The 26,972-nt window shown below is 51.4% G+C and overlaps 1 protein-coding gene across 3 annotated transcripts; it reads left to right on the plus strand.

Moving 5' to 3' along the window:
* The first annotated feature begins 2,740 nt into the window (after positions 1 to 2,740).
* SSC4D (scavenger receptor cysteine rich family member with 4 domains) lies at positions 2,741 to 25,548 on the plus strand. Of its 3 annotated transcripts, none has more exons than XM_036020790.1 (11): positions 2,741 to 3,069; positions 5,082 to 5,278; positions 6,978 to 7,013; positions 7,260 to 7,565; positions 8,271 to 8,348; positions 9,140 to 9,454; positions 10,558 to 10,635; positions 11,217 to 11,291; positions 11,407 to 11,718; positions 12,619 to 12,696; positions 25,382 to 25,548. In XM_036020790.1, the coding sequence occupies exons 2-11, from the start codon at positions 5,113 to 5,115 to the stop codon at positions 25,438 to 25,440; spliced, it is 1,503 nt and encodes a 500-aa protein (XP_035876683.1). In that variant the 5' UTR covers positions 2,741 to 3,069; positions 5,082 to 5,112; the 3' UTR covers positions 25,441 to 25,548. The 3 variants fall into 3 exon arrangements, with proteins under 3 accessions (XP_035876683.1, XP_035876682.1, XP_028374416.1); XM_036020789.1 differs by lacking the exon at positions 25,382 to 25,548 and adding an exon at positions 15,065 to 18,278; XM_028518615.2 differs by lacking the exon at positions 25,382 to 25,548 and adding an exon at positions 13,343 to 14,387 and having other exon boundaries at positions 2,750 to 3,069.
* The last annotated feature ends 1,424 nt before the right edge of the window (positions 25,549 to 26,972 follow it).

Genomic DNA, 26,972 nt, shown 5'->3' on the forward strand with positions numbered 1-26,972 from the left:
ATGTTGGATTGTAGAGCTTCCAGAGCTGTGAGAAAATGACTTTTTGTTGTCTAAGCTACACAGCCTATGGTATTTTGATGGGGTAGCCCCATCTGACTGATACAGTGGCTAAAATCAAACTTGATGGCAGAGGCCTGAGCAGCCCACTTGGGCCATCAAAGGAAGCCCTGTGTTAAGAATGGCAGAGCAGCCCTGGCTGGCGTAGCTCAGTGGGTTGAGAGCGGACTGTGAACCAAAGTGTCGCAGGTTCGATTCCCAGCCAGGGTACATGCCTGGGTTGCAGGCCATGACCCCCAACAACCACACATTGATGTTTCTCTCTCTCTCTATCTCCCTCCCTTCCCTCTCTAAAAATAAATAAAATCTAAAAAAAAAAAAAAAAAAGAATGGCGGAGCAACAAGGGAGAAGGAATTTGGATCCTTCACAAATATGAGGTCTACATCTCCTACCAGGACTTGTAAGTAAGGGAGAAAAACAAATTTGGATATCGTTTAGGCCTTTATTTTCTGGCAGGTTATACCAGTTTTCAGCAAATATTCATTTTCTCTCCTCCTCCCCTTTATGGAAGGGGTGTATTTCCCCTGCCGCACTGACAGAACACAGGCTTGGCCATGGGACTTGCTTCAGCCAATGAAACAAGGGCAGAAGAGATGTGTATTGTGCCAAAGCAGAGGCTGAGGTGTGCTTGCGCAGCCTGGCTTGGTCTCTGGGTTCCTGCCTCCTCCGCAGGAAGAGCATGCCCTTGGCGACCACTGTTCCTTTCCTGGGCCCTGGAATGAGGGGCTAATGGAGCGGACCTGAACCCAACTCAGAGCCCGAGACAGAGTCATCACAGCCAACGTGCAGAACCATGAGAGGAAAGTGATTGCTGCTTTCAGCCAGTGATTTTCAACTTTTGTCATCTCACAGCACACACAAAGTAGTTACTAAAATTCTGTGGCACCCCCAAAATATATTTTTTGCCAATCTGATGAAAAATAGATATAATTCTGATTTATTCACACTGGACACAACCACTGTTGTGTTGGATGTTGTCATTTTTTAGTCTGACAATCTAAGGAAAAGAGGCCAGTTTCCCTGGCCAGTTCCCCTGACTAGTCAGAAATTGCAAAAATTCTTGTGGCACACCAGCTGAAGAAAATCACTGCTTTAACCCCCTGCAATTTAGGGGTTGTTTGTTTTGCAGGTATCACAGCCAAAAACTGATGACTACAAGTTCTCTCTGTTACCGTATCAGAGCTCATATTCCAACTGAAACAAGGAATGAAAATAGTTCCTCGAACCTTGTGACAAGAAGGTCACTGGTGACCTCAGGAAGAGCTGCCTCCATTGAGTGGTGAGGACAGAAGGCAGACCGGAGCACGCTGAGCAGTGAGTGGGAGGTAAGGAAACAGAGGTGCACGTGCAGAGAGCTCTTCAGAGAAGTTTGGCTGTGATGGGGAGGAGAGAGGTGGGCGCTCGCAGGAGGAGGGGGTGTGGAGTCCAGGGGCAGCCTTGCAGGTTCGCTGTGCAGACCTGCCCTGGAGGAAGAACTCGCTGATGAACTGTGTGGAATTCAGTCAGCTGACAGCCTCCAGTCTAGCACCCTCTGACGTACTGCTGCGGCATTTGGCCAAGGCCACACCCTCCTTAGGCATCTCCCAGCCAGTGACAGAGCATGACAGGGATACCAGCACCTGGCCATTTCTACCCTGAAGACCCAACTGACACAGGGTGAAAGGGTTTTCTATTAATCACTTTTAATGATAGAGAGCAGAGTATGCTTAGAAGCTCAAAGCCAAGAAGCCAGTTGGGAAAGAGCAGCTGACTAGGGAAGTGAAAAGGCACCCAGATGGAGAGAGGGAGGTCCCCGAGAAGGCAGAAGGAGATGGGGTCTGGACTGAGGGGGAGTGGATCCTCAGGCCAGAGGAGGAGGGGAGAGGCAGGGGGGAAAGAGGGAGGGGGGCGAGATGATGGCAGACCTCCCATCAGAGTTTTCTCTTTCCGAAAAGCAGGAAGCAAGATGAGGTGTGAGAGACAGGAAACTAAGTCCCACGAGGTGCATGGCTGTGTCTCCATTCTCCACTCTTGGTCTAGGTCTTCCCACCTGCACCATAAACAGCTTCAGCTAGACCCCTGGTCCCCAAACATGTCTGAGTGTCAGAGGCTTTTCAGAAACGCACTTTGAGGGGGAACCCATCCCTGAACTGCTGGATCAGAATCTCTGGGGCAGTAGTGGTGGGGACAATAACCTATATATATATTTTAAAGTGTCCCTGGGGGTGATGGGATGCATGGTCAGGTTTGAGAACCATCCTATGGGGTCTCTAGCTCTGTGGTTCCAGCCGGAAGGTGCAGAATTCCAGCACAGAATTTTATTGAAGCTATAAACTATAGAATAAGTCTCATGCCACTTCCTGTCACCTATAACCACCAAAGTCCAAAAGGTACCAGAACTCAAGAGGAACCACGATAAGGCAAAATCATCAGCAAAATCAGAGGCCCCAACTACATGCGAAGCCCACCACTCTGGCTCCTGTGACCGAATTTCCAAACCCCTGGTGGGATGTGGGTCAGGGCATGGTCAAAGGGACTCCTCAGGCAACAGGACTAAGGGGTTGAATCGAGGCCATCACAGGAGATCAGGGATGCTTGGCTGCCCTGCAGAGGGGTGGAGACCTATCCAGGCCTTTCTGAAACCTGAGTCCTGGAATAGGGGGGGAGGAAGGGGGAGGAGGGGCTGCCTGGCCCTGAGAGTCCAAACTGGCCCCCCTACCCTTATAGCTCCTCCTCTGCCTGGGTGCCCTTTCTCTGGGGCTGCTCCAGACTGTGCAGGCTGCCTCCACTCTCCCTGTGCATCCCTCTGCCCCTAAGGTCGGGTGGGGACAGGCTGGGGCCACCAGCCAGCTCCATGGACAGAGATTTTGCTTCTGCTCACCTTCCAGCTTTGGAAAGGAAAAAAGGAAGATCTGTGTTGATTTGCATTTGGGAGATCCTACCCCCTCCTAAACTTCTGGGGGCGAAAAAGTGATTTGACCTTGGACTGACTGTTGAAGAAGGGACAGAAAGAGCCCAGAACATTCCCCCAGGTATGAATCCTTCACTTTTGCTGGTGGGTGTCTGTGTGTGTGTGTGTGTGTGTGTGTGTGTGCGCGCGCTATGTTTCCCACTGGTCAGATGTGAGGTTGTCTTTGATGATCTCCTAGGCCCCTTTGGACCGCTTCGTTCCACGATTCTGCGGCACTGAACTTCATTTCCTGAGTACCCACCCAGGCCAGGTGCTACTATCGACTAAAATCCAGTCCCTGCCATCAAGCAGTCTAGATGGGAAGATAGTGACAGTAATAATAGCTACCACACTAACAGTGGGGCAGTAGGTTAAACTAGGCTAAACTTTTTATAAACTTTAGCTTATTTAACCTAGCAACAACTGTTAGAGGTAAGTGTATCACTAACCCCATTTGCAGATGAGGACGGGAAGGCTAACGTAGCAAAGTAAGTCACACAGCTAGTGGTTGGTGGAGCTGATGCTTCTAACCATTGTGTTCTGCTGCCTCCTCCCCGCCCCCGCCCCCACTAAAAGGGACAGTTCAGGGCAAAAGGCACACTAATGAAGGGTGGGAAGGGAGCAGGAGCGCTTTTGAAAGCCAAGTTCAAAGAGGTCAAGAAACAGTTAAGCCTTGCTTTGACCAATTTTCCCAGGGAGTGGAGCAGGAGCAGGCTTGGGACCAAGTTTGGAGCTGGAGGTAGGCAGGCTCCAAGAGGCCCACTGGGGTCTCTTGGGTCAGCTGGGACTTGAAGTCAGTAGGAACCAGGATCAAGGGTCTTATCCCTCATTCCTGGGCTGGGGTGACAGGAGATACAGTGGGGAGACTTAAAGATTCCCAGCCATATTCCCTGGAAGCTGGTGTCCCCATACTCACATAGTAAGGGCTGACCTGACCTGTGGGCCAGTGTCCCAGCAGCCTGAGAGTTTTGGTGGCCCAGGAGAAGTGGGGACAGGCCCAGATCACTAGGGACCCCCTCAGCAAAGATTGAACCCTGGCTCCCCCACTCACATCTCTCAACTCCCATCTCCCAGCTGTCTCCAGGCCCGGCAAAGGGAAGACAAAAGCTGATTATTCCACTGGGGGCTGTCCTGGGCCCCATGAATGGGGTATTGAAAGCCCCATGCCCACATCCAGATAGGTTTTCATCCTCTCCCCAACCAGACTCTTTGTATGCCAGGGCGGAGGCACAGCCAGGGAGAGATGGGGTGGGGAGCGCTGCAAGGGGTACCATGTCCCTGCAATCTCAATATATCCCAAACAGAACCACCCCCTATGCCAGCAAAGCCCCCTGCCCCATTTAGTCTGTGAGGGCAGGGGGCATGGGCATGCTTCTGTATGCTGGTAACACAGTGTGAATATGCACTGAGTTCTACACTTAAGATTTAAGTACTTTTTTATTTGTCTATCTCAGCCCAAAATTTAACAACAACAAAATCCTCAAGGGCTTCCCATCCCCAAAAGGCAGAGCATCCCAAATGGCATTTACTCTCCCAGACCTTCGCCATCTTTGCATATTTGTGAGTCACGGGAACTATATTTCCTTGATGTTTTTTCTTTAATTGACTCATTTCTTCTGATTTAAATTCACTTTAAAGAGTAACTTTATATTATTTCTAATAAATGGAAAACCAGAATTCTTTGCCGTAAATAGGAGGCATTGAAAAAAAAGCAATGAAAATAAAACAATAAATATTCATCTTTCACCCCCTAAATGTATGTGGGTTGCACCAGGGGCACCAACACCACTCTCTGGGATGTGCTTCCCCGGAGGATAAACTCAGTGCTGGGTCCAGCTGCGTGGCCTGTCTGGGTTTGGGCCCAGACAACTCTCTGACCTCATCTCCCACCATCCGCCCTCAAGGCTCTCTGCTCCAGCCTGACGGAACTCCTCATTAGCTTCCATCTGTGCTCCCTTCCTTCTCATCTCCCAGCTGTTGCTCCTGCTGCCTCCACTCAGAATGCCAAACCCAAGTGGAAATGTCACTTTGCCAACTGAAGCTCTCATTGGGCCCTTCCAGCTGCAAGAAGTGACTTGGGGTTTTTCATTCCAGATGTTCCTGCTGTGACTTCTCCCCCAGCTCCATGATGGAACCATCAGAAAGGCCACTGAGTGGCTGGACGCACCAGGAAGTGGAAATTCAAATTGGTCCCCAATCAGATCCGAGCAGGGGGTGGAGGCCTGGAGACAGGAGTGTGGCCCTTGCACCCATCCCCCCAGCCCTATCCTTCCTTCTCCTCTTGCCACTGGGTGAGTGCCGTCCCCCTAACCCCCAACCATTTCCCTTTCTGGCTCTACTTTCCCAGCTCTAAAATTACGGTGGGAGGTGGTTTCTAAGTGAGTGGTTTCCAACATTCTTTCCAGCTCTGACACTTGTCCAGGGCTGATGATAGCTAAGCGTCTGAGCTGGGGAAATGGAGGGCTCAGTGCTAGAGATGAGGGATCGGTGTACACAGAGTGCGGGCAGTTAAGGGACATTGGAAACAGGGAAGGAGGGAAAGGAGGTGGGCTCACCTATGGCTTTTGGAAAGGCAGCTAATAGAATAGATGGAATCAAATGACCTAGGGACTATCCTAACTTAAAAAAGAAGAAACCAAGTCTCAGTTTCTTCATCCATAAAATGGGTTCCTTAGTACATGTCTCGGAGAATTGTTGTGAGATTCTCTGAGATGATATACGTGAAAGTGTCTACACAATACCCTGTGCACAAGTGGGCTATCATGGAGTTTTCATTGCCCGTGCTGGGCCGGTGTCCTTGTTTCCTCCCCACCTCCCAGGCCATGCATACTCAGAATTGTATGGTGAAGAAGAGTGTGGCTATTTCAATTGGAGTACCAGTTCTACCCTTTGTTGTGTGACCTTGAGCAAGTTGCCTAACCTCACTAAACCTGAAGTTTCCCCATCTGCAAAATCCTACCTATCTTATAAGTTGTTCTAACAGTTAAGTGACAGGTGGCAAACACAAGGCCCATGGGCCAAATCCAGCCTTCCACCTTGTTTTATCTGGCCCGGCACCTTGTTTTTAGCCTGCGGCAGTGCCGAGTTCTAGCTTAATTGTTAAGGAGTAGTTACATTTATACAGTTTTAAAATTACATTCGGCCCTTTGAAGGCAACCATGAGGTTGATGTGGCCCCCAGTGAACATGAATTTGACACCCCTGGATTAAGTGAACCAGGCCACATAAAGCAGTGAGCACAGTGCCTGGCATGTACATACATGAGAGCTAAGCAGAAGGACTTATCTAGGTAAAGCTTTTGGGAAATCATTATGAATCCCAAAACTAGTTTGCACACTTAAGGCAGAGCTACTGAGCACCTGCTGAGTAACAGGCCCCCGGCAGAGGGCTCTGGGAGACACCGAGGTGAGGCAGGCATGGCCACGTCTCCAGGCAGACGGCCCAGAAAGGCATGTGTATGGTGCCCAGGATTCAGAGGGAGCAGAGAGTACTTTCAGCTGAGCTCTCCAGGAAGGTTTTATGGAGGAGGGGGCTCCAAGTAGGGTCTTGAAGGCTCTAATGGGCTGCGATGAGCAGGATTGGCCAGAACTGTTCAAGCAGAGGAGACTGCATGGTAAAGTCCAGCAGACAAGATTGATGGCATATTAAGAAGTAAGGGAAGCTGGCCAGGAGATACTAGAAGGCTTTGTAGAGAAAGCTCAAGGGCTGGGACTCCTATAAGAAGTGGGGAGTCTTTGAGAAATTTAGCAGTGGAATGGGGTAAACTCTGTCTTAGGCGGATCTCTCTGGGGTGGCCTGTGGACCAATAGGAGAGGGGTGAAGCAAGGAGACTAACTGGGACCTTCAGGGGACTGAGGAGACTGGGAAAGCGAGGGTAGTGAAGAGGAGGGGGTGACGGTTAGGACCGTGGTGGGAGGGGAGGCTGTGTTCCCAGGGCCAGGCAGCAAAGGGAGGGGGGAGAGGGGCCAATGCTCTCCTCACTCTGTTTCAGCCAGTGCCCTACAGCCCACCCCACTGCCCTTTCCAGGTAGGTGCCCCTGCTCCTTCTTCCCCCACCCCTGTCCTGACCCCAGGTACTCAGGTGCTCAGAAAGAAGACCTCCATTATTTTAGATGCCCCAAAAGGGATTGTGCCAGTCTTCCCGTTTCATAGAAAGGGAGAAATAAGACCTAGGAGGGACAGTTCCCAAGCCTCCCATAACTTCATGGAAAGATGGACATCCTGGAGTTTGGGCCCAGGGAACCCCCTGGTGCCAGCTCAACCCTCTCCACAGAACTGAGGCTGGTGGGGGGTCCAAGCCGCTGCCGGGGTCGCCTGGAGGTCCTGCATGGTGGCTCCTGGGGCAGCGTCTGTGACGACGACTGGGACGTGGTAGACGCCAATGTGGTATGTCGTCAGCTGGGCTGCGGCCTGGCGCTGCCTGTGCCGCGGCCCCTTGCCTTTGGCCAGGGCCGAGGCCCCATCCTGCTGGACAACGTGGACTGCAGGGGACAGGAAGCTGCTCTGAGCGAGTGCGGCAGCCGAGGCTGGGGAGTCCACAACTGCTTTCACTACGAGGATGTGGCTGTCCTGTGTGATGGTGAGCAGACCCCTGTGACCTAGGAGGGCAGACAGACTCTGTCAGGCAGCAGGGCTGAAGGCTAGATAAATGAAGGGACTTCCCAGCAGTAACACTGTTCATTGTAGAAAGCCAAGCCAGTGGCTGCATTGCATGGTGCTGGGAGGAGCCCCAGGCTGGCTATCAGAAGCACTGGGCCCCAGTGGTGCTTCTGGCTCATTGTGTGACCTTGGTCAAAACCCAGCATTACTCCTTCCATGTTGGGCTCTGGCTGTTCCAGCAAAGCCCCCTTCTCATTTTTAAAACCAAATGATTGGGGTCAACACTAGCTGTAGGTCCACTTGGCATAGAGTTGCAGCAGAAATCTCTGAGAGGCTTTGATCTTGAGAGCAGTGGTTTTAATTTTCAAGAAAATCCCCCAGATGGCTCCGATGGTGGCCCTGTCCCAGAGTTTCTGATTCTGCACATCTGCAGGGGTGGGGCCTGAAAATTCACCTTCCTCAAGCGATGTAATGCTGCTTTAAGAACTAAAAGAGCTCCTCTAGAACTACTGCTTTCTGGATGCAGAGGGCCCTTTCACCTCTCGTACCCCTGGCTTTGATCCTATGTGTGGCCAGAGACCCTGGGCACAGGTACCTTAGGGGTCCAGGCCCTGTCACTCATATACTTGTGAGTGCAAAGACAAAAACCAGAAAGGTCCATTTGTTGTCCTCTCTTCCTTTCCAGAGTTCTTGCCCTCGCAGCGCCCAACAAAGAAAGTGTTAACCACTATGGTGCCCCCTACAACTCCCAGGAATGGGAATGGTAAGTAAGGGCAATGTCTGTGCCCACCTGGGTCTCAGGAGAGGGACCCAGAGAATAACCTCTGATATATGCCCTAAGACAGAAAGAGAGGGATTACTGATGGTTGAGTTTGGTCATCCCCCCTCCCCACCATGCCCCTTGTACCCCCTCAAGCAGCTCACCTGGATAGGGAAAGAGGATTCATTCTTGTGGAATGATTAAAAACAGTCAGCACCAGGTTGGAGAAAGTGGGAAAGGTGAGCACTGGATTTAATCTAATGGGAAAGTCAGATATGCACAGCAATGCTGATAATAATGTAGAACAAGAAAATGAGAAGTGACCCCAAAAAGGAACAGATAAACAGGCCAGGAAGTCCAGAAGAGGAAGAGGGTCCAATCCATCACAGATCAGGCAGGGCTTGCTGGAAGAGTCCTTGGTTCTTCACCTGGGAAGGTGAGAAGCTTTCACTACAGTCTTAAATGAGGAAGCAGCACAACCTGGTCGCTTAGGAGAGTGTGTACAAGGGCAGGGAGGGTTGCTTTTAGGCAGGAAGTGACAGTCAAAGCCAATTTGTCCTCTAATTCCACAAACCGCCCAAATCAGGAATGTGAGGAGACAGTGCCTTGGGGGTTAGTTAGTAGCTCCTCCAGGGTTTTAGGTCCTGGGGCACCATGCACTGTGGGTATGTGGGTATGGGGTGGGCCAGGAGTGGGCCTAGGGCATTATAGAAATGCATTGGATTAGGAGGGGATGGGAGGCAGAGTCCAGTGGGATTTGCTCCTTGCCCCCTCCCCTGTCCCGCCCTCACCAGGTGAGGGCAGTGTGCGCCTGGTTGGGGGCGCGGGCCCGTGTCAGGGCCGAGTGGAGATCCTGCATAGCGGCCTGTGGGGCACCGTGTGCGACGATGACTGGGGACTGCCAGATGCTACCGTGGTCTGCCGCCAGTTGGGCTGCGGGGAGGCGCTGGCCGCCACCACTAACGCCTTCTTCGGCTATGGCACGGGACACATCATGCTAGACAACGTGCACTGCGAAGGCGGCGAGCCCCGCCTGGCTGCTTGCCTGAGCCTGGGCTGGGGTGTGCACAACTGTGGCCACCACGAGGACGCTGGAGTGCTTTGCGCAGGTGCGGGCTCCGGAATCGGGGCGGGGCCGGTGGGAGGGACCAAGCTGTGTCCTGATGGTGGCGGAGCCTGTGTGGGGCTGGGGTGGGGAGGGCATTGGTGGTTGCCTGGGTGTTTCCCCGGAGTAATCCAGGAAGGCCCCGAAATTACTTTTAGTATCTCAGTACTGCTCTAGAAGTGCCTCAGGAAACCCCAGTGCTCTTTGTGGTGAGCTCCACAGCTGTATAATACTACAATATTGCTCTACTAATACTCCAGAATTACAGCAGTACCCCAAGAATGCCTGCGTTCTCGCAGGCATGGAGTTCTCGAGCATGTTTTAAGTACTCTTCATGGAATATTTCAGAGTAATAGAACTCTAAAATCACCTCAGAAATACTCCATTGTAGCCCAAGTATGTCTCTAGAAGTAGCTAGCACAGCCCTCTTTACTTCCGATGCTCTTTATTTTCCCCCACCTTGCCTCTGCCCATTTTGAGAGGTTTTCTGAGCAAATACCAATAGTAGGGCCAATAATGGCACTTCACAGGTGGATTCCACTCTACAAGATATAAAATGCTTACCCATGCCTCACAGCAAACCAGGGGCCATCATTTCCAGGTTATAGACGATCACGTTGGGGCTCAGTGAGGCAGAGTCATACCCATGGACACGCAGTGAGCCCTGTCAGAGTCACAGCTGACCTTGCTGCATGGTCTCAGGCGTGCCCCCGCCCTCTCTAGTCCTATTTTATCTGTAGGATGGGGATAATGAGCCTTGTTCTGCAAGACTTTCAGGACTGTGGTTGGCCCTCCCCTGTGGATAAGACTTATCGTCCTATTCTGGACACACATGGGATTTCTGAGAACATGGGAGAGAAAGGAAAGCATGTCTTTGAAAGTTCTGTATAAACTGTGATATGGACACCTGTAATTCACAACATGTGAATTACAACCACTGTCAAAGTGGGGCAGACCTCCTGGACCTCAGCTGGGGCTAAGCTCCCAGCTCTAGAAGTGAAATCTGTTGTCTTCTTCAGAGAAACCCTTCCGTCTTCCTGACAGCCCAAGGATGACCAGAAACCAGAACCTTGGCTTCTGACCCTGCTCCCTTCTCTTCTGCTCTAGTTTTAGGCCCCCCGACTCTCACAGCACTGCCACCCTCAGCCACAAGAGGGGACTGGGCCTGGCGCACAGAGCCAGAGGGTAAGGAGCCCAGCCTGAGCCTGCTAGCCTTCAGGCTAGAACAGTAGGGGCAAGGTGTGTAGGGCTGGAGATTGAGAAGGTTACTTGGATCCATAGGAAAGGGACCCTGACTAGAAGGCCAAAGCTCTTGGCTGGATGGTAGAGATGGGTGAGAGAGCAGAGGAGCAGATAGAGCAAGGATGAAATCCAGACCTCTGAAAAGTTCAGTAAGGTGGGGAAAGGTGGTAAGAGGTTTCTTCAAAGCTCTCAAGTAAAATTTGGGTTAGTGCCGAGGTTGGGAATTGAGAGGTATTGTGCGAGGGTTCAGATAAAGGCAGAATGAAGAAGTATATTTTAAAATTAGGGCTGAAACTATCATCGGGGTTGAAATTAGGACAATGCCTGGAAGTAGGGTTTGGTTCATTCCAGGCAAATCTCCTGACTGAGGATACACCAATCAACATGGTGACTCCAGAGTTGAGGCCCCGAGTATGGGGTACATGTGTGGTACAGCTGGGAGATCTCAGTAGGAGACCTGGTGCCTGCTGTAGGCCAGGAGGCCTCCCCTTCAAATACTCTATCGAGACGCCCTGTCTCCGCAGCTACAAGACTTGGTGTCCTCCCTTCCAGAGAGACAGCACTGTTCACCACTGCCTCCTGGGCCGCGGGGAAGAAAAGTAAGTGGCAGAGCAGGGATTCCATGGTGGGTGGGAAAGGATGGGGCTGGGGTACCACCCGGGAACAGGTGGCTCCAGCCTAGCCCCTCTGTCTGCGGGCCTGTGCGCCCTGCAGGCGGGAGGCTGCGGCTGGTGGGCGGCCCCGGGCCTTGCCGTGGCCGTGTGGAGGTTATGTACGCCGGGGGCTGGGGCACCGTGTGCGATGATGACTGGGATTTCGCGGATGCGCGCGTGGCCTGCCGCGAAGCGGGATGCGGTCCTGCGCTGGGCGCCACGGGCCTTGGACACTTCGGCTACGGCCGTGGCCCAGTGCTGCTGGACAACGTGGGCTGTACGGGCACAGAAGCCCGCCTGAGCGACTGCTTCCACCTGGGTTGGGGTCAGCACAACTGTGGCCACCACGAGGATGCGGGAGCGCTCTGCTCAGGTGAGGGCGCCGCGGGACCGCGCACGGGGGGCGAACTACCGGGCGGGCCAGGAAGCGCAGCAAGGGCGGGGCGGCACACAGGCACCCGCTGCAGCTGCAGCGTGGGCGTGTGAGGCTGCTTACGGAGCTCTGGGCGGGGCAAAGCAGGATCTGAGAAATAAGCGAGGCTGCACGTAGGCACGCATTGCGGCATAGGCGGGGTGGGACCTGTCGAGTAATGGGAGGGGCTGCGCGTGAAGACTCTGCGGTTCTGCCACATGGGCGGGGCCGGAGAGGACGCGCTCTCCGCAGAGAGGCGGAGCCCGTTCCTCCACTCACTCGGCCGTAGCGCAGCACGGGCGGGGCAGGAAGGGAGCGCCCTCTTGTTTGAGGGTGTGGAACCCGGTCTGGGGAGGTTGTGCGTCCTGCAGCAGTGAAGGGCGGGGCATGAGGTGAGAGACCAGAGACCAGGGATAAATTCTGAAAGTCTATAAAGGGCGAGGCCGGGGTGCTATTGCTCTGCTGAGTTAAGGACCCGGAAAGCTCTAATAAACGGACAGTTGATCAGCTTTAGGGAGCTGTAGGAAGAATAATGGAAAGGAGTGTTTGTAGAGTCTTACACATTTTAAAATGCTTCTAATCATTGCTTGGTGTAGGAATTGATATCTTCACCCTGGGTTGGTGCCCCAGGCCTAGTAGCCTTGGCCACAACCGGTAGGCTACAAAGGATTCTGCTTTGGGCCTTGGTGAAAGAAACATAATCACCATTTCTGATCCAAGGAGCAGTTATCCTTCAGGGCCCTGTGAAGTCCTTTATCCCTAAATCAGGCTTCCCTTGCAAGGGCAGGTGGTGACCTGGCCTCACGAAACATGTTCCTCAATGTTACAGCCGCCTCTTTTTCTCTGTCTTTGCTGATCCAGGCCCAGAGGAGCTAGGACTACAAGTCCAGCAGGATGGTTTTGAGACCACCCGAGTTCCCACTCCTCGGCCCAGGGACGGTAGGTGCCCACAACCCCTAAGAGGGAGGTGAAGGAAGGCATCAGGATAGTAAGAACCAGAATCAGGGGAAGTCACAGCCTGGGTTTATGTAGCTCAGCAGATTTGTACCATGTCCTGGAACATTTGTCCTTTTGTGCTAGTCTCAAGTCTCATTAATAGAGAGATGATGTCCAGAAAGAGGGAGGTGGGTTTTAAGCTAGAGGAATCTAGAAATTTCTAGAAATGGGATCAAAATGAGGGGATAGGGTTCCTTTCCTAAGGAGAGAAATGAAAGAATTCACTCTTTAGCTGGGGGAGCAAAGGGGTGAGAGGAGGCAATGATGACTTCAGAGGATACAATCACAGTCTCCAGAGAGTAGCCCTGGGGCTGAGGTACTGGAAGGACTAAGGAGAGAGCAGACATGGAACCTGACATGCTCAGAGCACCCTGCAAAGGCTTGTACATATTCTTACATGTGGAGACTGAGTCTGGACTAATGTGCATCCCATTTAAATCTCATTTGTCTGCCCTGGTCTGATGGCTGCCAGGGAAGTACTGTGTCTCAGACCAATACCCTTTGCTTCCTCTACCCCTCCTCTGGCCTTGCTTGGGAGTGGCCTGGCACAGGCCAGCACCTTCCAAATCTCAGCCTTGTCCCCCTACAGGGCACCTACGTCTGGCCAATGGAGCCCACCGATGCGAGGGGCGTGTAGAGCTCTTCCTAGGACAGCGGTGGGGCACTGTTTGTGATGATGCTTGGGACCTGCGGGCAGCTGGTGTCCTGTGCCACCAGCTGGGCTGTGGCCAGGCTCTGGCAGCTCCTGGAGAGGCCCACTTTGGCCCAGGCCGAGGCCCTATCCTCCTGGACAATGTCAAGTGCCGTGGAGATGAGAGTGCCCTTCTGCTCTGCTCTCATATCCGCTGGGATGCCCACAACTGTGACCATAGTGAGGATGCCAGTGTCCTGTGCCGGCCATTGTGACCCAGCCCACTCTGCAGACCACTTTTTCTGGAAACCTACTGTGGCCTACCCCTCCGCCTCCAGGAAGCCTTCCTCTTATGTCAACTGCAGTTCACTCAGCCCTTCCCTCCCCTTGCCTGGGTAAGAGCCTGCCCTGATGGTGTGGTCCTGCACGGGGCTGCCGAGTTCTATCCCATGAACTTATTGTGTGACCTCACCTGCTATCAACTGTTGTGGGCCCAGTTCAATGGAAGCTCCCATGTTCTGCTCAGCCAAAACAGAAAATTGGAGGTAGGGAATGACTTCTAACTCTCTTCTTTGGTGGGGCTCCAGTTACAACACCCCTGATCCTGCCTTCCTGGAACCCAGTCCATGAGGTTCACAGCCTCTCTGAAATGGGGTACCTCCCTTCCCCCACCCATCTTGGGATCCCGAGGGCAGGGAATCCCAAGAGGGAAGGCAGGAGAGGCCTGCAGCTTTTACCTTAGCCTTCCTGGGACTGTAGAGGAACCTGGGTCGTTGCCCTAGCCTGCTCTGTAAGGTCCCGGACTCAGATGGTGCTCGGCTGGACAAGGGGACTGGAGGGGCCAAAGCGGGACAGTGGCCCCTCCCTGCAGCTGGAACCAGCATCTCTGACTTTTGCTGCTCCCACCACAGAGCCTCCACTTGTAAAAGCAAAGAACTGTGGAGGCCTATAGCCACCCGTTCATAGGTGCCAAGTCAATAAAACATTGTCCCCCTTGTCTTTTAACTGAGGTCAGTGTTTGGACACAAGTGCATTGTTTGTGGCAGCAGGAGAGACTCTGGTGAGGACTCTCTGAAGGCTTGAGGTTGGAGGGCGGTTCAACAACGACATCAGAGAGTTCTCTGAAGGCCCATCGCATCCTGGAAATGCTGACTCACAGTGTCAGGCCTGGAAAGGCTCTAGAGGGTCTCCTAGTGCATTCCCGTTTTCCTTTTACATATAGAAAAATCTAGGTCCTGCAAAAGGAAGGGGTCTGCTCAAGGCCACATAGCAAGGTGATAGAGTTACTAGAACAGAAAAAAGTGAGAGGAGGCAGTCAGGAAGGCAGGTAAAGGAGAGTAAAACAGCATTGGGGCTTCCTCAGAGGCTGCTTTTGGGGCACCTTACTTGCAGTTCCAGGGGCAGAGAGAAGTGGGGGATCCCGCCAGAGCTTCTCTCAGCCCTGAGGTCTTGCTAGTAATGTCAAGCCTCTGCCCTCCAGGTCCAGCCTGCAGGCTCTGCATTAGTTTCCTATGGCTGTTGTACCAAAGGACCACAAACTTAGTGGCTAAAAACAACACAAATTGATTATCTCACAGTTCCTGAGTTCACCAGTCTGAAATAGGCTAAGTTCAAGGTGTCTGCAGAGTAGTGTTCTTTCTGGAGGCTCTAGGGAAGAATCTGTTTCCTTACCTTTTCCAGCTTCTAGAAGCAGCCTGCATTCCACGCCTGCTCAAGACTTCTTTCCAGCCAGCAATTACGTCATTCTGACTGCTGCTTCTACCATCTCGACCTCCTCTCCCGATTCTTCTGCCTCCCTTTTCCATCCTCATTTTCTTGTGATTATGTTAGACCCACCTGGATAATCCAGGATAATCTCTCCATCTCAAGGTCTTTAATTAAATTACATCTGCATAATTCCTTCAGCCATGCAAAGTAACCCATTCAGGAGCTCCAGAGATCAGAATGTGGACATCTTTGAGGGGCCATTCTTTTGCCTCCCACAGGCTCTAAACCTGGGTTCTGGCTCCCGGCCAAGAGGGAGGCAGACACTTCAGCTCCAAATTCCATCTGCTCTTGGCAGTAATGGCTTTGTCTCCATTTGTTAGGGAGCTCCCTGAGACCCACCATGTCATTGGAGAGATGAGGGCTGAAGGGAAAAAAGGAATGAAAATGCTTAAGAATTCAGGGAGTCAGACAGGGATGCTCTGGGCACCCACAGCACCCACATCCGAACCCAGCATACCCAGATGCTGCTTAGCTTGTGGTCATAGCCACTCCAGCCAAACCCATGTCTGAACATGCCTCTCCTTTGTCGGAAATGTCACAGCTTCCCACCCCTTGGGTCCCCTTTCCCATCTAAACCAAGTGCTTTTCTTGATGATCTCTCACTTGACTCTCATAGCAGCTCTGTGAGGGAAGTGGGTATCGTCCCTTTTTACTGACAGGGAACACTGAGGCTCGGAGAGGAGAAATGACTTGTCCAGGTTTGTATAGTGGACCCAGGACTAGAACCTCAGATTCCTGATGCCCGCTAATATTGGTCATGAACGTATCTGGTTCTCCCCTTTCCTGGCACATGGTAGCTTTGCATCCCCCTGTCCTCTTGAAGTGAGGTGTGGCCCTATGACATACTTTGGCCAGTGAAATGTGAATGGAAGTGTCTCCCCAGGCAGAAGCCTTCAAAAACTGAAACACAATTGCCAAGTTTCCTGTCTTCAGGGTGACCAGTGACCTTCCAGGTGATGGAGGCTCCATCAACCTGTGCCCCTAAGTGAGTGCCACCTGGGGCAAAGTCTTCATTGACTCAAGATGGACATAGAGAGTGAGTGAGAAATAAATCTTTGCCGTTGTAAACCACCGAGAGTGGGGGCTGTCCGTCAGAGCAGCCTAACCTACCTAGCCCGTGCTGACTGAGACCTCCCTCTGGGGTTAGCTGAAACCTGTTCTCCAGCCAGTTACTCAGGCTGGTTCTGGTCACAGTTTTATTCAGCACTTTTGGTGTTCTGTGTGCAAGGGCTTAGTGGGACTGGAAGCACACAGCTAAATAAGACAGGGCTTTTCCCCTCAAGAAACTCATGGAATAATCCAACAATGACTTGCATACCCTGTAAACTCCTGAAACTCAGCCTGTCCCACTCAGAATTTTGTCACCCGCACCTACATCTGGATTTCCCTGTTTAGTATCACTACCCACTGTTAGCTTAATCTAGAAACCTGGGTATTAACCCCAACAACCCACGCAAAACATAATTGACTGTTAAAACCTATTGACTGTATTTCCCAAATCCTGCTGGAATCTATGCACATTTCTCCATCCCCATGTTTTGGACTCCGAGCACAAGCGTGGGTTCAGCGACAGAGGGCAGCCAGGAGAACAGACTATGCTAGCCGGACAGGGACAATATGGATTGAACAAACGGCACAGAATTTTTGGACACTGGTCTTTGTACTGGGCTTGATAAAGACAAGTTTGGACTTTTTTCACGGCGGGACAGACAGCTATGAGGCATTAGGAACTTTGGGCAGCCTTGCATTTCAACCACGGTAAATCTTACCACATCCTCCCCTGTGTGGGTCCCCAGAGTGCTCTTCTTGTGAGTCTGTGAAAGGACCCCATTTTCACCGGCAGCACTACCACAGCTTCTTCACTGTCTTCCTGCCTGTCTCGTAACCCATTCCCCATATCACGAGAGTTGTCTCGTGTTTACCAGTTTGAGGGTGCCACTCCCCTGCTCAAACCCCTTCCTGTCTTCTTCGCTGTCATCTTCCTGTCTCCCAGCCCATTCCTCATACCACAGTGAGCTAATGTTTACAAATCTGATGGTGCCACTCCCCTGCTCAAACCCCTTTTATGGTCCCCTGGTGCTCTTCCTCAACTCCTTAGCTCAGTTTACAAGGTCCTGCACAGTCTGGCTCTGCCTGTGTTTTCGGCATCATCCCTCCCCACTCCCGCTGCCAGGATCTAGCCAGGTTGAACTACTTTCAATTCCTCTAATGTCTGGGCTGTCTTCCCACCAAGCCTCTGCACATGCTGTTCTCTCTGCCTGGAATAGGCGTCACCCTCTCTCCTCCTTCCCCTCAGTCAACTCTTATTTAGCCTCATGTCTTGGCTTTCATTTTTTCCAGAGGCCTCCACTAAGACCACTCACTGGGAACCCACACTGCACCCTGTACCACCCCAGTGACCCCACTCACCCCTGAGTCTCAGGAGACTGCTAACTTGGCTGCACCCTCCGCTAACCCAGGGGGCCTTGGAGGGCTGGGTCTGGGTTTGTTGTGCCCAACTTTGTACACAGGCTCTCACACACAGTAGGTGCTCAGGTAATATTTGTCAAGTAGGACATAAGCAGACAGTTCTGGAGCACCTGTGTGGTAGGCCAAGTGCCATGCTGGGCTCTGGGGCTGTAGAGCAAGAAGAGATGTAGACCAGGTTTCAGTTTGCACAGCACAGAGATTACCTTCAAGAGAAGATTGATGATAAGGCATTAAATCAATAGCCAAGAGAATTGGACCTGCTGATTAGTTCTATAAAAAACATAAAGTAGGGTATTGTGGCAGGAATTGGGTGGTCAGGCAAGGCCTCTGAGTAGGTGAGGTTTGAGCCAGGCCTCAGTAGTGGGAGGGACCTGACCATGAACTTTTGGCTATTCCAGGTCCTTCAGGGGGGGGTTAGCCTGACCTGCAGAAGGACCAGTGAGAAGGGCATTGTGATTGGAGCAAAAAGGCTCATGCTGAAATGAGTCAGAAAAGCTGGGAAGCACCAGACCACTCAGGGCTTTCTGCGCCATGGGAGGAGTTTTATGGAAGGGTGATGAGAATCCATTAGAAAATGAATGATAGATATGCCCCAGATGTCAGATGATTTGAAGCAAGGGCCCAACATGCAACTGAAATTTTAAAATTAGATACCCTGTTTTTTGAGTGTGTGTAAGATTTATTTATTTATTTTTAGAGAGAGAGGAAAGGAGGGAGAAAGAAAGGGAGAGAAACATCAATGTGTGGTTGCCTCTTACGCATCCCCTACTGGGGGCCTGACCCGCAACTCTGGTATGTGCCCTGACTGGTATCGAACTGGTGACCCTCTGGTTCACAAGCCAGTGCTCAGTCCACTGAGCCATACCAGCCAGGGCTAGATACCCTGTTTTTATTTTTGTTTTTTAAAATAATCCTCACCTGAGGACATTTTTTCATTGTTTGTTGTTTTCTTGAGAAACATCAATTCAAGAGACAAGCATCAATTGGTTACCTCCCCTATGCTCCCCAGACCAGGGATTGAACTCACAACCCAGCCATGTGCCCTGCCCAGGAATCGAACCAGCAACCTTTAGGCTATAGGATAATGTGCCAACTAAGCCACACTGGCCAGAGCTAGATACCCTATTTCTAATAAGCCCTTGTGTATTCACACACACACACACACACACACACACCCAGATAATTTTCATTGATTTTTCTCTGCTCTAACCCTAGTGGTCTACCCCAGTGCTGGGACCCTCCCTCCCTCCCTCCTACCACATCCTTCTTCTCATCCCCTGTTTGCAAGCCATCCAACTCCCACAATTGTGCTCATTGCTTTTTTTTAAAACTAACAGCTTTATTGAATCTAATTCACATACTATAAAGTTCACTCCTTTTTATAATTCTTTTAAAAATTTTTATTGAGTTTTTCAGGGTGACATTGGTTAATAAAATTATATAGGTTTCAGGGGTACAGTTCTATTGTTAAAGTTCACTCTTTTTTTAAAGATTTTATTTATTTATTTTTAGAGAGAGGGGAAGGGAGGGACAGAGAGGGAGAGAAACATCAGTGTGTGGTTGCCTCTTGTACACCCCCTACTGGGGAACTGACCTACAACCCAGGCATGTGGCCTGACTGAGAATCAAACCTGTGACCCTTTGGTTTGCAGCCCACACTCAATCCACTGAGCTACCCCAGCCAGGGCAAAGTTCACTCTTTTAAAGGATACAATTCAGTAGTTTTTTGTAAATTTGCAGTGTTGTGCAACCACCACCATCTTAATTCCAGAACATTTCATCACCCCCACCAGAAAAAAACCTCTCACATCCATTAGCAGTCACTCTCCACTCCCACTCCCTGAAGCCCCTGGCAAGAACTAATCTACTTTCTGTTTATGGATTTGCCTGTTCTAGGCAATTCTTAGACACGGAATCATGCAATATGCAGCCTTTTGTGCCTGGCATTTTTTTATTAGCATAATATTTTCAAGGTTCATTTGGATTGTGGCAGGTATCAGTACTTCATTACTTTTAATGGTGAAATAATATTTCTCTGTATGGACTTACCAAATTATGTTTATCCAGTTATCCATTGATGGACACAGGCTGTTTCCACTTTTTGGCTACTATGAATAATAGTGCTGTGAATATTCCTGTACAGGTATCTGTTTGAGAACCTGTTTTAAATTCTCTTGGGTATATACCACCTAAGAGTGGAATTGCTGGGCTATATGGTAATTCTATGTTTAACATTTTGAGGAACTGCCAAACTGTTTGCCACAGTGGTTACACCATTTTACAATCCCACCTACAAAGCACAAGGGCTCCAATTCTCCACATCCTTGCTAATTCTTACTATTCCCCGATTCTGGTGGCTCAAGTTAGTGTTATCTCCCTGTTTGGGTTTCCCTGATGAATGTGTTGAGTATCTTTTCTAGTGCTTATTGTGTATTTGTATACCTTCTTTGGAGAAATGTCTATTCACGTACTGTGCCCATTTTTCAGTTGGGTTCTTGCTCATTTCTTATGCAGAACTGTCCAGATAGCTTGTCTATAGCTTAGCCTCTAAGACTAGCTTTCCAAAATTATCTTTTTTGTTTTGCTAGTCAAAGCTAGCTATTGTAATTAGAATTATGCAGCCAACCTGGAAACTTAAGTCCTTTTATTTTCCCTCCACAAGTGTATACACTGTCACAGCCTGAGGTGTAGCTAAAAAATAACCTTCTCTGATTTTACACATGAGGATTGAAGGATTGGCCAGGACCCCACAGCTAGCTAACTACGGGGTGGGATTTACACCCAGAACGGACGAACTCCAAAAAGCCCCACACTTTTTGACCACCTGGGAGGTGTTTGTCATTATCTCCAGGGTAGAGGAGGGAAACCAAGGGCAGAGAATCTTCAGTTTTTCTGGGTCACAGAGAATGCTTGGGTACCAGGTCTAGGAACTCCCTCCTCAACCTACAAAACCTTCCTCCAGCCCCGCTAGCTCAGTGGACAGCGGCGTGGACCCGGAGGGAAGATGAGATGCGGACCGCCCTTCCGGCCCAGTTGGGTCACGCCTTTCTGCTGAGTCACGGCCTTGGTGCTGGGACAGGAAGAGCGGCCATGGCAGAGGAGGGCAAGTAGGAAGCCAGCTCCGGTGGAAATCGAAGCCCCACCCCTGGCTCCGCGTCAGCCTCTGGATTGGAGAGCCTGAGACCGAAGGCAAAGGAACCGCCTTCTCCTCCCCTGGAACCAGCCCCTCCTGGCGCGCCCCTGGGATCTTTTGGGAGAGTCCAGGGTTCCTCCACTAGGCGCTGGGCGGGGAGGGCGAGGCGGGGCGGGGCGGGGCGGGGCGAGGCGGGGCGGGGCTGGCCCGCCCCTGGGCACCGAGCCCTGGTGCGGCCTACACCGGGGTGACAGGGGAGGGTTGGGAAGGGCCTCCAAGAGCTGGGGGTGAAGGGGATCTTTTCCCGTCTAAGCAGCCACTCACAGGTGAAAAAGAGCGTTTGGCCTCTCCATTCGGGCCTCGCTGGGATCTTTACTCTTGGTTTCAGGGAGGAAAATTAATCTAGAGAGAGGCCTATTAAAACTGCAGTTTTCAATAAAAGTGGAATTAGAAAGGGACAGTCTGGGACAGTTACTGACATGCACACTAGACTGAGAGTTTAACAACCAGCTGCGTATAGGTACCCCAGCAAAGTCATGGGGTGCGGGGTCACACTGAGAATGTGGCCCCTGTGGTCTCTTGAGTTGGCCCTGGGGGACTTTGAGATGTAGTCAAGGTGGGGAGGGTGGTCTCTGGATCTCAGTAGTTTGCGTCTCAAACTCATAGGCAAGGCCTGACGCACCCACCCTGGCTCTGGCCCTGGCCCTGGCCCTTGGTCCTTTCTGTACACTCACTGCACCCCACCCTCCCACCTCTACTCCTGAGGTGTCCTGGTCTGCTGGAGTTTATTTTACTCTCAAAGACTACTTTCAGTCTTTCTTCTTTTCAGCTTACTCAGCTACTCAGCAAGTATTTGAGCCCCTTCTTGTGCCAGGCAGGGGAAAGGGCCCATCAGGGCAAACCAGGTCTCTGCTCTTCTAGAATTTATAATCTAGTAGGAGGCAGACCAATGGTTACATCAGAATCTGGTGAGAGTTGGGATGGCAAAGAACAGAGTGCTGGGTCAGGGGCAGGCTGCAGGGCACTCTGACTCAGTCTGGGGGAGGGTCCGTGGAAAGCCTTTGGAAGAAAATAACTTAAGGAGAGGAAAGGGAACTTGTCCTTACCGGAGGAATGGAATAAGAATCAGTTGTAACAGAGGCTCAAGGGAGAAGGTGGCTGGGGAGAGAGGGGAGCCTTATAGGCTTATTAAAGATTACTGACATTGTCCTGAGGGCACTAGGAAGCTAACCAGAGGGTCTTAAGGCCAGAAGAAGCATAATGATATCTGCATTTTTAAGAGATCACTCTGGGAATCCTGTGGAGAAGGGATAGGTATTATTGGGAGAATCAGATGGGAGCAGGGAAACCAGTTTGGAGACCCCTGCCACAATGCAGGGAGAGAGGATGATGGTTTGGATCCTGGGGAAGTGGCAGAGACAGTGAACAGAAGATGGCTTGAATGCTTCTGGAGACTTAGAGTGACACTCCCTCACTGGGACCCCATTTATTTATTTGTTCATTTATTCTCTTATTCAATAAATATTTGACTACCATTCTGGGCCAGATATTATGCCCAGTCTCCCAGGGAGAGGGGCTACTTGCTGACGCAGTCAGGGTGTGGAGGGGAAGGGGTTGTCTGCGGAGAGGTAAGGTGCAAACCTCACTGTGACCGCACAACTGCATAGTATTTGGACATGAAAGGGGGCGGGGGGGGGGGGGTCCTATGTATTCCAGCTCACTAGGGCCTCACCTCATCTCAATGCCAGCCAGCCAGAGATTATTGTTCCTAGTTGGCAGACAGAGAAACTGATGCTCAGAGAAGGAGCTGACCTGCCCAAGGTCACCTGAGTTAGAGGCAAACTTGGAACCTGGAGATTTGGGCTCTTACTGGCTTCTCTTCTCACTGCACTGCACTCACTTCTGGCTGCACACATTTGGGTTGTTTCAGACTCAGAGAGCCCCTCCACCACTGACAGGCAGGAGGAGAAACTGCAGACAGAGGGGCGCCTGCTCTCTGCCTCTCTCTGTCCAGCTCCAACCTCGAGATTGCTATATTATTAGCAACTGCCCACAGTTGCGCAAAGCTGTACAGCCTCCAGCTTGCCAGGGAACTTCAAGTGCAATATCTCATTTGCTCCCTCTGGTCCTACTGGGAATTGAAAATTATTATCCCCACTTTACAACTGAAAAGACTGAGGCTTAAAAACACAACTGTTATGCATCTGTCAAACTCCCTTAAAGTTCAAAGACACACAACTAATTTGTGTCCATTGAACTCTGATGCTCTCCTACTGTGCTGGGCTTGATGGGATGCAAATATGAATGGGACCTGGATTCTGCTCCAAAGAGGAGACAATCTATAGGGATATAATTCATGTACATTCCTAGCTCTTATATAAGATCCCAAGGTATGAGGCTTAGAGACAGAAGAAATCGCTCCTAGTAGATGTTCTGGGAAGCTTTCTGGAAGGGGGAACACTTAAGCCAATCTGGAGTTGAAGGCCACAGATTTGGATAGGCCAGAATAGGGTGATGGGACCCTTCTATGTCCTCTCCCAGCATCCTGGGCTCACCCTATCATCACGTATTACTTGTCTCACCTAGTAGACTTTATGACCTTGTAGGCACTCCAAATTTAAATGAATGAAAGGACAAATGAGTGGCGGAGAGGCAGGATGAGGCTGGTGTGCAGGTGGCCGTGGTGATCAGGAGGGTCTCTTCCAGTCCACTTTTGGAGGGCTACCATCTGGAGCAGATCCCTTGAATGATTCGGACAGAGGAATGAAATATATCCTTTCTTCCTTGTTGTGACCGGCTTACCACCCAGTATAAGGGCCAGTGCTAGGGTTTGGGTGTGAGGGTCGGTGAGCAGGAACCCTCAGTTGGTGGGATCATCATCAATCATGCAGCCCTGGGAGCTGGGATCGGAACTGCCCTTAGCACTCATCACCCTCAGCCCAATCTGCTTGGCCCGATTTTTAGAACAATCCCCAAAGGCTGCTGGGAACAGAAGGTTATCTGTTACCTCCGAGTTCTTTTTGGACCTAAAAAAACGTCCTCAACGCCCCAGGCTATCCAGGTTCCTGTCTATGAGGAGCAGGTGAAAGTGTCAGGATCACTGAAGGTTGGGTAGTGGTTCTCACCTGACAGGTGGGAATGAAGATTGCAGGGAACTCAGTGGCTACCAACCCTCACAGCTAGCGAGAGGCAAGGGCCCATGCCTACAAAGCAGCCCCCTCCTCAGGCCTCCTGCTTCCCTTGAGGAAGTCCTCAGGGGGCATTCCTTAGTCTGCTTTGGGCAAACAGGTTTACCTGGCTGAGCTTTCTGCAGCAGACTGTGGAAGTGGAAGAGATGGCCCAGCGGTCTGGCCTGGCGGTCTGTGCCTTTCCAGAGCAGCCATCCATTGTGTACCCATTGGGTCTAGCCCAGTAACTTCCGGGATGAGCTGTGGGCACCCGGCCAGCCCGCTCTGTCTCCTTGTCTCTGTCTCAGGCAGCCTGTCTGTCTCTCTGTCAGATCCGTGTGTGTGTGTGTGTGTGTGTGTGTGTGTGTGTGTACTAGGTCTATGTCCCTGCCACTATGTGTGTCTCTCTCTGTCATTACCCTTTTCTCATCTCCGGTTTGTTTTTTGTTTTTTTGTCTGCCTCAGAGCCCCCTCCCTGCCCAGGAGCAACCTCCTTCTTTCCCAACTCCAGGAGTAGCCCGAGGGCATCCAGCCACTCAGGAATCACGGTTGCCCCCACTCTGCCTGCTTCCTCTCCTCAGTCACCTGCATGACCCACTAGATGAAAAAATTACAAAGCATGGCAATACCGAAGTCATGCTCTAGTTTGTTCAGGCCCTTGTCTAACTCTTTCCCCATTGTGAAGCCTTAATTGTCCTCATCACACAGAGGTGGAAGCGCTGGCCCAGAGATGGGAGTTAGGGGAGCAAGATGTGAGGGTGGCAAGGCCTCTGTGCCAGGTAGAACTGAAAGGTGAGAAGGTTCAAGCTACAAGCTGCTCTGTCGGCTGGGCATGCTAGTTCTTACACATACCTTGGGCATACCCTCTTTCTTGGGTCTAGGCCTTGTAGCTCTATGAACCATCCCTTTGCTCGTGCAGCCTGTGGCATCCCTGGGCGGCATCCCCGAGGCTCTTGGCCCCTGGTTGCAGTTCGCCTCCTTTTCTAGGCCCTGCCTCACCCTGGGGGATGCCAGCACCCATAAGACATAGCATTTCCCACCAGAGCCTCTCAGGGGAACCTGGGCCTCAGCCCTAGCTCATGTCCACTCCCCAGAATTTTCTGTGGGCCTTGGGGGCCTCCCAGAATGGTGACGCCTCATTCTCCTGATCCTCTGTCATTCTCACTTCCCTGATGCCCTCTACTTGTCCTGTCCCTGAGGCCTCCAGCTGGGGACGCTGCCCCACCCTCCCACTGCCACACAATTTTATTTTCCCCACCTCACCTTGTCCCTCGCCTATCTTGGCACTCACTCCTTTGATATACTGGGCTCCCTGTGAGGCAGTACAGTTAGAAGCTACAAAAATTCCTTGGTGAATCAAGTGGGGAAACTGAGACAAACAACTGAACAAACTTACAGGCAGATACAGAAGGTCACCTCCCTAGAGAAAACATCTAGGCCGCAGTTGTATTTTGGCTCCAGGCCCAGAAAAGCAGCAGCAAAACCAGGTGGGCGATGCAGTGCGAACCAATCAGTGGTGACCACAACCCTAAAAGGGCACACCTGGAAGACTGATGACTATTCTGCTGAAAGCCTCCCCTGAGACCTCCCTAAGATTCCCAACAGCAAGAGTGAGATAAAAGCCTCAAGGTGAAGGACCCAGTGCCAGCACCTCTTCCTTCCCTCTCTCCTTCCCCCAAAGGCATGCATCTCCCAACCCTAAAGGACCCGCTGAGGCGGGAGCTTGTCCTGGGCTAACATTCCCCACCCCCCAACCTGTTTCCAAGACCCTCTTTTCTCTGACTTCCCAGTGAACTAAAGCAGCTCTGCCCTCGGGGCATTGACGCATTTCTTTCCTGTGACATTTGAAGAGAACCAAAGCAGCCCAGCTTAGGCTCTCCTGTTATTTCTTCAATGCTAAGCCCTTTCTTGTTTCACTATCTGCAGCTTTACTTTATTTTTTAAAAATATATTTTAAATTTATTTTTAGAGAGAGGGGAAGGGAAGGAGAAAGAGAGGGAGACAACCTCAATGTGTGGTTGCCTCTTGTGCATCCCCTACTGGGAACCTGACCCGAAACCCAGGCATGCACCCTGACTGGGAATCAAACAGATGGTCATTTGGTTCGCAGGCCAGTGCTCAATCCGCTGAGCCACACCAGCCAGGGCTCACTATCCCCAGCTTCAGTGAATACTTTCATACTCACTTGGACTCACGTTGTGAAATCTTTCCTGCATGAGATCAAGAACTCATATACTACTGGCTGGCCCTAGACAGACCTGCTTAGGGCCAGGCCCTCTGTCCAGTAACACCTGTACCCCAGTCCCTTGGCCACAGCTGAGCACTGCCTGCTCTAGGAGGTCTGACCTTGACTTGCTCAGCTCCTGGCCCACACTGTGGAGAAAACCATTGAGCCAGGCAGTGTGGGCCATGGTCTCCAGGCCCAGCTGGGCTTCGATGGCTAGCCTTTCCGAAGCTCATTCCCTTACCCTCCCTAGAGGCTCCCTCAAACCTTCCATCTGCTCACAACCTCCTCCTCTCCTCCTCCCATGACTCAGCAGATGACTTCATCTTCTCCTTCTCAGAGAAGGAGGTTCCCAGGAACCTCCCTTCTTTCCACTCAAAAGTCCATCCCACCCCGCTTCCATCCCAGCAGACTCCCCCTCCAGGACTCCTGACCCCCCACCCCACCTCAGTTCATCCACCTGCGCCATCCCTTCCACCTGTGCCATCCTTATACCTCTCTTTCTCAAGACTCTTTCCCCTGAGCATTTAAATGACCTCCAGCCTCTTTCAGACAAATGAGACCCTCCCTCTGCCCTGAGCTACCAGCAACGTCAACTTTTCCCTCCTTATCTGACCATTAAATTACTAATGAAAATAGTCATCTCCAAATCCTAATTTGTTGCCTCTGTACCTTCTGCCATTCCGAACCACTGTAGTGTGGCTCCCCACGAACTGCACTTACCAAGGTCAACAGAGACACCCTAATCATGAAGTGGCCTGCTTTTCTGTCCTCACATGAGTTTCTGGAGGCATTAGGTACCATGGAGCACCATGAGGACCGGATGGC

The sequence above is a fragment of the Phyllostomus discolor genome, chromosome 3, assembly GCF_004126475.2.
Source record: "Phyllostomus discolor isolate MPI-MPIP mPhyDis1 chromosome 3, mPhyDis1.pri.v3, whole genome shotgun sequence".
NCBI classification, from domain to species: domain Eukaryota; kingdom Metazoa; phylum Chordata; class Mammalia; order Chiroptera; family Phyllostomidae; genus Phyllostomus; species Phyllostomus discolor.